Source organism: Prunus avium, chromosome 8 (assembly GCF_965620075.1).
Source record: "Prunus avium chromosome 8, drPruAviu1.hap1.1, whole genome shotgun sequence".
Lineage (NCBI taxonomy): Eukaryota > Viridiplantae > Streptophyta > Magnoliopsida > Rosales > Rosaceae > Prunus > Prunus avium.
Window position 1 is genome coordinate 5,929,329 of NC_142291.1, and position 11,338 is coordinate 5,940,666.

Genomic DNA, 11,338 nt, shown 5'->3' on the forward strand with positions numbered 1-11,338 from the left:
AGAAAATGCCCTTGGTTAATGCAAACATTAAGAATTGAAATTATTAATTAAATGAGGATAATATGGTAAATTCACACTTTTTCATATTAAAAAAATTTAAAATTAAAAGAAAATTCAGATAATGGATCCTCTTTTTATGGAACACAACTACCCATTATCTTTTTTTAATTCTAAAATAAATTTTAATTTTAATTTTTTTTTTTAAAAAAAGCCTCTTGCAGACGCGGAAGCGCGTGCGGAGAGGCTAGTGTTTGAATTAACCAATGACATTTTATGGCATTTTGAATATTTCACCATTCTCTGCCTTTTGCTTTATATATATAGATAAAAGACTTTAAGGGGCGTTCATTAGTGTTTTCAAAATCCATTTTCTGTTTTTCGAACCCAAAATCCATTGGATATGGTGACCCCAATTTTTTATTATTTTTTCTTGCATCTTAAAATCAATGAATTCGTCATCTGTCCAGATTCAGTTTCAGTTTCAGTTTCAGATTAATGTTACCAGTTCATTCTTTGATGTCTTGTATTTTTTATGGTGCGAAGAATCAGAGAGTTGGACTTGGAAGGAAATGCTCATTTTGTTTTTTGTTTTCGTTTTTGAGTTACTTCTATTTCAAATTTCTGTTTTCTAATTCCGTTTTGGTTCACATTGGAAGGAAACAATTTACAGAATTGAATTAAATCCAAATAATTCATTTATGTGCAAACGGATTATTCTATTCAATGCTCTGATTAAAGTTTCTCTTTTTGCAAATTGTAATGTCCCTGGGATACGGGACGTTTCATTATGTTGGTTTTCTTGCTTGCTCGCTCTATCCAATATTGAAATTTCAATTGCATCGAGTCTTAAATTGTGTCATTTTCAGTTCACTCTCTTCTTTTTTTATATAAGTGATATTGGCGAAGGGGAGGTTTCTCACACATGCATTGTTAATATAACACAGGGATTCGAACTTGACACCATTCATAGGCCAGTTACAGAAGATGTGGATTAGGCCAATTGCCGAAGTCAGTGATCCCGCCTTGCACCCACATTTGAATCCCCCTCCCTGTAGATTAGTTTAATTTAGAATAATTTAAACTATTGCTTATATTTAAAAATAAATAAAAAATACACTTGCAAAAAACTAAAATTTAAGAAGTGCCTTGGTTGGCCCAAAATCCTGTTCTCACTTCATTCAAACAGGTCTTCTCCAAGGTTTAAAAGGCAGCACAGCAGGCCAGCAGATGAGAATAGAAAAATTCTGATTTATAAACACCACAATGAATAGCATAATAAAGCCAATCTTACTAACTTAAGGCACAAGTATGATCAGTAGGTATAATTACAAGTTCCAGCAGACCAGATAGATCCGCTTCAATGGCTTCATACTTGAGTTTAAAGGCCATTACGAAGACCACCCTGCAAACATGACTGATATCGAAACCAAATATATTTTCAAAAGAGACCTTCGCTGGTTCACTAACCTATAGGCATGCATGCTTCAAATGTTACGCAAATTGAAATTATGGCCAACAAAGATAAGCATAAAATCCTAATATATTTACGGATACCATATAAGCTAGTTATACCTCTAATATAAAGCAGACTACCAGTAAAGCAAAACGTTAGAGTCAACTACAAACAGTGCACAGATCTTCCGTACGTATATCGCCTCCTCCCCATCCTGTCCGAACTTGCACCAGGCTTGTGGCATGTGTTTGCAGAACTGAACACTCTCCAGCCTGCCAAAAAACCATCACATGTAAAAGTGATTGAAAATAACAAGAGATTCATGAAAATAAAAGAATGAACACCTCATGAACACAATTCCCGCACCTCTTGTGCTCCCATAAATGAATTACTGGGACACTTGGATTCAGGCACCAGTGCTTGAGTGTGCAGTGCATGTGTACAGTGAACACACATGCAAGCTCATACAATGTCTCATATGCCAATGCACTAGTAAAGAAAAGCAGCTCACAATCTTGTATGTAAGCAAAAACTATTATAGGTATAAAGCCTTTTCCATGACTCAGTGGGGTTTCTAGTGAAGATACTAAGACAAATAGCACTAAATTTTCTGGGCACAGCATTGGCAGCAAAACCATCACTACAAATGATGCCGCCTATATGATGGAGATGATTGTATAAGAAAGTCCAATGCCAATTAGGAAATTGACATCATCATGGGTGAAGGGGCCAACACTACCACCTTACCACCCTACCACCACCACTGGATCCATAATTTCCACTACACTGATTAAACAAGTATAGATGCATATTAACTGAAACTTTCTTTTCTTTTGACTGTCAACACCTGCCAAAACAGTAGGAGAAATATATAAGACCCGGACACATTCTTCAATGAATCTTCTCTCTCTCTCTTAAACTTTCCATGACAAGAATCTCAAAGGAAGACCCCTTTGTTCTCTTCAGGATCACCCAAGAACTCCAAGCAAAGCAAAAGCCACAACCATCCCCATGCCAGCGGACCATGCACCAAAAGATGATCCACCAAGGGGTTAATGTCCAGATAAAAAGGGGGTTAACCTAAGAGGGGCTTTGGAACATGCATCTTTCTCCTTGGGAAGAAACTCTCCTCCCCACAACATCGTGTCCCACCCCCATACCTGAACCTATTGATCTGATCTCAGAACAATTTCCCTATCCAATATAAGTAGTTAGACAAGGCAACCAGGATTGCAGTGGTGTAGAAGAACTATAAAAGATTAAGTAGATTTGCGCCATGGTCCAATCTATTCTTTTCATTCCAAAGATAGACTATAGAGTCAAACTGCAGTAAGATCATACCATCACACAGTGATATATAGATGCAATACCATCACACAGTGATATATAGATGCAAGAAAAGTTCGAAAAATGTTATCATTTATATGAAAATTCCCAAAATCCAGACACCGTGAGAATCAAGTTTGGGAATTAAAAAGAATAGAATGATCCCAGATTTACATATAGATATTAACGCTTTTGTCTGATTATAAGGTATGGGGATACTGCATCACAACATGAGGACAAAGTCACATCAAATAACTAACTAAAGCTATATATGTTTTACACATTGATAACACAAATTGATGACTTACCATGCATCATTCTGTATCATTTGGGGCAGATTCTGTTACTTTTGCAGTCCTCTGTTTTGCAAGCCGTTCATGAAGAAGTTTCACTTCATTCTCTACATCCGGCAACCTGTTACTTAATAATTCAACATTTTTGTGGTGTGCTTCAAAGTTGCTAATCCACCCAGCTTCAAAGTCTCTAATCTTTTTTTCAATCAACTGACGGTTCATCCTCTCTTCTTCTTCTTTCTTCAGGCGTTGCTTTTCCAATTCCATGGTGCTCAAAACAAGGCCCCCAGACCCAGGAACATCCCTGTAGAGTGGCTCATCTGCCTGTGGACAACGTGCTCTATATTCAGCAAATGCTTTTTGTGTTTCCTTTAAAGCCTTCCTATAGCCATCCAAGAGATTTCCCATTACATAGAGCTCACGCTCAAGACGATACACCTCCACTTCTCTCTTCTGCTGCTCTTCAGCCTTTGCCTTATGCAAGTGATCAATCATCTCATCCCTTTGCTGCAATCCATCCATTAACATCTGCCGGTGAACAGTAGATTCCTCGCAAGCTTGTTCTTTCTCCACATACACCATTCTAGCTTTTTCCATCCAGTGCTGCATTTGCTCCATACAAGTCTCAAATTCACCAGACAGCTTACCATCCCAAGGGCCATCAATCCTCAACCGCTTATTACCATTGAGAGGGTGATGAGAGTTGGCATTCTCGTGGATAAGCTCTCTCTTGAGACCACTTCCAAAGAGTGAGGAACTACCAGGAAGCATTCGGCTATCATCCCTTGAAGAAACAAAATCCCCGGAGAAATGATCTCGCATTGACATACCAGAACTAAGAGGAATTTGTGCAGCTTCCATTGCCTGAATAAGACTACCTGAAGGCAACCCCTCTAATGGCATACCCTTGAGTGAAAGATGAAAACCTCCCTCTTCCTCCTCCTCTTCGCCTTCTTCCTCCTCTTCATTTCCTTCTTCCTCTACTCCTCCAACCTCCATACCTTTTTGTCCCTCTTCCCCAAAACCCAAACTCTTAACTTCACCAAGATTATTACACCGCTGCAAACAAGGTTCGCTTACATTACTCTTCCCATCTAAAAGCCATGGTCCATGCTCTTCCACCTTACATTCTTCAAAATTCATTGCATCCTCAACCCCTACATTCTCCTTCTCAACACTAAACTCAAGATTTTCTTGCCCAACATTGTCTCTCTCCACATTATCTCGCCCAACATCATCTCTCTCCAAATTGTATTGCCCAACATCAGCGCTCTCCACATTGTCTTGCCCAACATCAGCTCTATCCACACTCTCTTGCCCAAGACACAATTCAATGTTTTTCTCTTCCAATCCAAATCCCTTAACACCATTCTCCCCACCCATTTTCACATCCCCATTACCATCCTCTTCATCTTCCTCCTCTTCCTCCTTCGCATCCACATCCACATCCACATCCACATCCAAATCCACATCCACATCAACATGAACCGTAGGCTCTTGTGCTTTCACCATTAACAACTCCTCACGTTGCGATTTTATCAAACACTGCAAATGCGACGCATAGTAACAATCCCCCAATTTGGGCGCCTGAGCTAACTCCTTCTCCACCATAAACCAAATCAAACCAGCCCAATCCACCTTCCCAAAGTGCCCCTCTTTGATTGCTTTAGTCCAATTCAAAACCTCGCTCGGCATCATCCACGTATCCTCGTGCAAAAGCACCCAATTCGATACAAACTCTTCGATGAAAGCTATCGATTCCTCGGAAGCGGCGGGAGGCTCCTCAGCGCCATCCGCCACTGCACTCTTCTTTACCGGCAGCTTCAAGGCCCTTGCCAAGTCGGCCCGGTTGACCATAATCTTGACCTCATTGACATAGCTACCCCGCATGTTAGGGTTGAAGTGGGAGATCAATTGGGCAAGAAGGTCAACTCGAATAGTCCGATCGAAGTCGATATGAACGAAATCCCACAAGTTCAGCCATTTGAGGAGCTTCTCGTGTTTCTCAAAGTCGAGACTTTTGACGGGTACGAACGGAATGGGGTTTAGGGATTCTTTCTGAATCTGAAGCTTCTGCTCAGACTTCTTTCCTGCAACAGCAGCTCTTCGCTTCTGGCCCAACTTCTTTCGCTTCGTTCCTGTTCGGCGATAGAAGGTTATGGTAGTACTACGAGGAGATCGGACGGGAAATTCCTCTGGTTTGGGTTTGTTTGCATCCAATTGAAGAGGGTTTTGTTGGATTTCTGGGTCTTGAGTGGGTTCTAGGGTTAGGGTTTTAGATTGGGAATGAGATTCAGAATCAAGGTTTTGGTTTTGTTGAGGAACTTCTTCTTCAACTGGGGTCATGGTCACGTCAGGATTTTCAGGGGGGCTGGTCATGGTGATATATGGTGGTCTTAATTTTTTTTTTTTTTATCCTGAAGCTCACATAGACACAGAGCAGAGGCAGGTAAAGAACAAGACTGAGAAAAATCCGTAGATGGTGGTCTTCTGCGTTAAAGAGGAGGCTTCTCTTTTTTTCTTTTTCTTTTTAAAAAAAAAATAAAAAAATCAAAAGCAAGGTAAATAATCTATATATATAAAGTAAAAGATAAAAAATGATAAAAAATTCAAAATACCAGAAAATACCCTTAGTTAATGCAAATAATAAGAATAATATGATAAATTCACACTTTTTTTATATATTAAATTTAAAAACAAAAACAAAATCAGATAATGGGTCTTATTTTTATAAAACACAACTACCCATTATATTTTGTAATATTAAAAGATGTTTGTACAATATCTGGCCAAGCACTCCCCAAACACTCCCAAGCCAAAGGAAAGGGAGTCCCACATCGACAAAACACAAGAGGAGGGGACTCTCCCTTCTTTATAAAAGGAGACCTCTCCCCTTCAAGAAGGGGGGGAGGGTGGAGCAAGCTACTTGGGCTTCATGGGCTTACCCATGAGCCCATTTACAATCCCACGGATCATTGGCTTTCAGCTGAATCCTCAGCCTTCGGTATTCTTCCTCTTCTCCTTGGGTCAAACCCTATGTGCATTGTATACAATATTATCGTAATGAGAACATACTTCTCCGTGGACGTAGCCCATTATAAGGGTGAACCACGTACATTTGTCTTCTGTATGCATGTCCATTTATCTACCAAATGCTCTTACATACTGAGGGTCCTCACCTTCAGCATCCACCTCATCTTTAAGTTGGCCTACTTACTACCCATCTAGTTTTAGTGCCAACAAAGGAAAAAAAAAAACTCAATTGGCACATGCTCACAATAAGTAATAAATGAAAAAACAACATTTCAAAATACAATAAGTTAGGTGTTTTAGTTGCCATAGTCCCTAAACTTAGACTTGATTTGTATTTTTGTCCTCAAATTTGTAAAAATGGTTGATGTTGTCCATGAATTCTACTTTCATTAGCAGTGTTGATCATTTATGTCAATTTAGGGGGTCAAAAAGTACTTTTACGTTCTCTTTAATAGGCACAATCGTATTTTTATGTTTATTCTCTTGCTTCTTGGTTTCTTTTTCAATTGATATGGTTACGATTGAATAGATTGGATGGTTGGGGAGAGAGGGAGCGAGGAGAGAAAGAGAGAGAAGCCATGAAAGATTAGTAGGTACCCATACCTATAGAATAAGAAATAATAGGAAGAGAGAATGAATAAGGAAGAGAAAGGTTTATGGGGCGTTTGGTATCCTATTCAAATAGGGAACTCAAAAACTTTGATTTTTCGTAAAAAAATGAGTTCTTAAATCTATTTTTAAGATTCAAAAACTTGTTTGGTATGCAACTTGAAAACTGTTTTCAAATCTTAAAAATTTGAGAACTTATGAATTGTTAGAAAAAAAACTAAAAAAACATATATTATTTGTTTTTAATAATTGGGGTGTTTTTTAGTTGTTCTTGAGTTTGAGTTTTTAAAAATAAGGCTACCAAATAGGTTTTCTTTGTTTTGTACTCAAATTCTGTTTTTGAGTTTAAAAAGATGGATTCAAGTTGAATACCAAACAAGCCCTTAAGTTTTTACTCAATGCCATTTCCATCCCAAATGGCTAAGGTTTATACAAGGTCCTACAGGTTTGTCGTCACGACTGCCGCATTTCTAGGAATAGTACTAACATATAAAAAAGGAATCTTTGTAATCCATAGGTGTTATTACAACTAAAAGGACAAAGGACTCGGGTACTGATAATGGGATGGCATGATTTAGGATCCATAGGATCCTAACAATTCCTCCCCCCTTGCAATGAAGCATGTCCTCAGGCGTTAAAGGAAGGAAAACACACGAGAATCTCATTTGCCAGCTCCCATGTGGCGTCTTCAGTAAGCACACCAATCCATTTAATCAGCCACTAAACGTTTGGTTTGTTGTGTTGATTGATCAAGCGGCGCTCAATGATGGATTCAGGGAGCCATTGGAACTCTGGAGCAAACTCAAGAGGAGGTAGGTGAGATGATGGAGTGATTGTGCTTCCCACTTTGGCCTTGAGTAAGGATACATGGAAAACATGGTGAATCTTCTAGGAGGGGGGAAGGTGGAGGCGGTAAGTAACTGTACCAATACGAGCTTCAATTTGATATGGGCCATTGAACTTGGGAGAAAGCTCGTGGTTGTGAGGTGTTGCAATGGTGGTTTGGCAGTACGGCTGTAGGCGCAAAAACACCTAATCGCCCACTGCAAATTCAATGTCAATTCGGTGGCAATCTACATAAAACTTCATACGGCCTTGAGCTTGTTAGATATTGCAACGGAGTTGAGTAAGTGATCGGTTCATAATTGTATATCATTTTGTACCCTTCTAGCTTATGATTTGGTTATGTTTTTGAGTTAAACTTGTGCTTTTAATCCTTTTTGTGTTTATCTTTCAGTTCATTGAGCTTTAGGTAATAATGATGGCTTTAGAGAGCATAATTCATGCAATTCAAGCATGTTAAGGCCTAATTTGGATGAATGGATGAAGAGCTTAAAGACAAACTCATTTTGGCTACAGCCCCCTGCCAGTCCAGTTCCGTAGGTCATATTGCAAGCTTTGTTTCAACAACCTACATAGCTCGAATGAGGCCACATTCTTCATGAACGTTGTTCCAATTGGTGTGTACTATAACATATCCAAACTTCAGCCCCATTGGATAAATCTGGAGTCCGTTACCTAGCAAACACAGAACCATGCTCAGGATGGATCTTATCAGCGCGGAAAATGAGTTAGCAATTTGTTTTGGCCTTAACTTCCTCCTCCGACCTTGGATTGGCCCAAATAACATATGGCTGGAAAGAAGACATTCTGAACTTCAATTTAGAGTGCTTAAAGTCCTAATTTGATTAAGAGAAGCCCAAGTTGTAAGCCCTTGAAGTTGCTGGTCATGTTGACCTCAGCATGTGCTGGTTGGATGCTTGGTCATGGTGAGCTAGGTATGAGCTATCATTTCTGGTTGGAAGCTTGGTCATGGTGACATGAAGATGAGCTAGGGCTGCTGGTGGGATCTATTGGTGAAGTGCATCAACCAATTCAAGATTTTCTAATACAAGTGCATCACCCAATTTAGATTTTCTAATACAAGTGCATCAACCATTTCAGATTTTATAAAACAAGTGTTGTATGCATTAGCCATATTGAATTCAGATTTTCACTTCCCCTAGGCCTATAAATAGGGAAGTTCTCTAAGCTTGTAAACACACCCCAAGGGGGGAGCTCTCAAACACTTCTCTAGAGCTCCCTTCCCTTCTCTCCCTCAAATTCTCTTAGTTTCTCTTTCTAGTTTTCAATTGTTATAATGAGATCTTTGTGCTGAAATTCTCCTTAAGTTTTTCCAAGTTCTACTTAATTTTCATTGTTATGTAAATTCTTTTCTTTAGTTTCAAGTTTGATTAGTTTCCAAGTTTCAATTATGGTTTTTGTTCTTATTCATTATGCTTATAAGTTAATATGCTAGTTTGAATGATTGATCACCATTTAGGCTTGCATGTTAGCTATCTTGGTTTGAATTAAGAGTATACACCATGCTTTAATTCGAATTGAACTATGAATAGGAAGAGTATGTATGGACATTCGACAACAGGGATTAGATACATGCTTGGTTGTTTAAATTGTTCTTCTATGCTTAATGGGTTCCTAATGCTTAATTTTAGGTTAGACAACAAATGATCAAATTAGGGAATTAGGAACACAAGGTTATGGCCACACACCATGGCTTAATCATACATTAGCTAGAATCAATCCGTTAATCTAATTGAACTTGGGAACTTATCTGCTTGAGTTAGTTATTTTCTTTCTTCCTTGTTTTATTTATTTCCCTTCTTTTTCATTTCTGTTTTGTGTAGGGAAAATGAATTGAATCATTCAATCACCAATCCTCGTGGGATCGACCTCGCACTTACATACGCTATACTACCGAACGGCTCGTGCACTTGCGAGTATCACAAGTTGAGGATGCAGCTGAATCCATTTTGGTGCAGCTGTATCTACGCAACAAGTTTTTGGCGCCGTTGCCGGGGATTGGCAACATAGTTTGGTTCTATTTCTTTTCCCTACTTGTTTTATTTTTATTTTTTCATTTTCATGTTTTTCTAGACAATTTCAAGTTTTAAAGTTAATGACGTTAATGGACAAGTTGTGTTTGTAGTCCAACAGAAAAGGACAATTGCCCAACAAGCAAGAGAACTGGGTTTAAGTCCCAGCTTACACAACCCATTGGCGCTTGTTGCTTTGAAGCATGGAATTGGATGTGTGTTGATTTTCCTTTTCATTTTAGTTTTTATTTCCTAATCCTTTTAATTCCATTTCAAGTTTGTGTGTTTGTTTTAGCAATTGATGACAGCTTAATAAAAATGGAGAGAGATGGCAACCTCAATCATAAGAATGGGAAGTGTGGAGCAATGGGAGAAGTCGCGACCTCCAAGTGCATCACACTCGACCTAATCGCTTCAAGAGGGAGCATTTCAATCCTTTCTCTTTACTTGTTATTAATTTAAATTTCTGTTTCTTTTTTTTATAAAAATTTAAAAAAAATAAAAAATTTAAAAATTTAAAAAGATTTTTCATATGAGCTGACTTATGGTAACTCCAGTGAGCACTTCCGTCAATACAGTGTCTAGGAGTTCTTTAGGCGACACCTTCGGTGTCTAAGAAGTTTGGGTTTTAAGCGGGACCATTGTGACCCCTCCAACCTTCCCGGATCCCCTGGCTGTGTTTTCTGAGGCCCTTAACTGGTCATCCGTGAGTTGCTTATATATTCATTTTTATTTTTTTTTTCTTTCTAAACCTTCTTCTTAACTTTTCCCCTTATCATTTACATGTTCTCAATCATCTTTACTTTGCTTTAACATTGAGGACAATGTTTCATTTAAGTTTAGGGGTGCTGGAAAGTTTTTAGCTTTTGTGTTTGTGTCTGAAAACGTAGGCTTCTTCATTGCTACAATTTTTTTTTTCTGCTACTGTTTTGAAAGTTTGGTCCACGTTGTGTTCTTCATTTTTTCATGCTGAATCCAACGACATAAAAAACGTTAAATTTGACCAAGTGGTTTGAAAGTTACATGTCAAAACAGATTATATGTTGAAATTGAGCAAAACAGCAATTTGAAACCTCACGTTTTTCTTTCTGTTTCTTTTCTTTGAGTCATTTTCAGTTTCCTTCCCACACCAATGATAAATCATGAGTCTAACTTCTAATATGGCTCTTAGGAATTTGATAAGCATTGTGTTAGGTCTGAATCTTATTCTTTTGCTAGCTAAGTCTCACATAATTATGCTTGAGCTTTCTATGCACTTTAGCCATGATTATACAACTCTTGCATGTCTTACCCAATTGTATGCATTTTTGCTTGTGTGATTCACTGGAATGTTAAGTTATAACTAAGATATGATTTAGGCCATCTTTGTTAAGCCTATTTCTTTTTCCTCCATCAACCCATACAATACATATTCCATTGTAAACCCTTTTGTGCCCAAACACTTAGCCATTTCTTTCTATCACCTTATCATCCATTAAACATCCTACCATCTAGGGGACATGTAGAGTATGATTGTATTTCAGATTGTAATGTATTCAAGGCAATAAATGAGCTATTAAAAAAAAATTCAAAGAAAAAGAGAAAAGAAGTGTGGCCAATGTAGTCACGACCCTAGGGTGATATAAGGAGAAATCAAGGTGATCTAGGGTAAAGAGCCGCAAAATTGGGCCAAATATTATACAAAGTATGTAAATGTCAAAATCAAATTGTGAAGTGATTCAATTGCAAAATCTGGTGTTGTGAGCTTT

General features: G+C 38.3%; 1 protein-coding gene across 1 annotated transcript; it reads right to left on the reverse strand.

Moving 5' to 3' along the window:
- Positions 1 to 1,228: 1,228 nt before the first annotated feature.
- Positions 1,229 to 5,564, reverse strand: LOC110761549 (uncharacterized). The gene is made up of 2 exons (XM_021964032.2): positions 3,088 to 5,564; positions 1,229 to 1,725 (listed from the first exon to the last, which is right to left on the reverse strand). The coding sequence occupies exon 1, from the start codon at positions 5,449 to 5,451 to the stop codon at positions 3,094 to 3,096; it is 2,358 nt and encodes a 785-aa protein (XP_021819724.2). The 5' UTR covers positions 5,452 to 5,564; the 3' UTR covers positions 1,229 to 1,725; positions 3,088 to 3,093.
- Between the last annotated feature and the right edge of the window lie 5,774 nt (positions 5,565 to 11,338).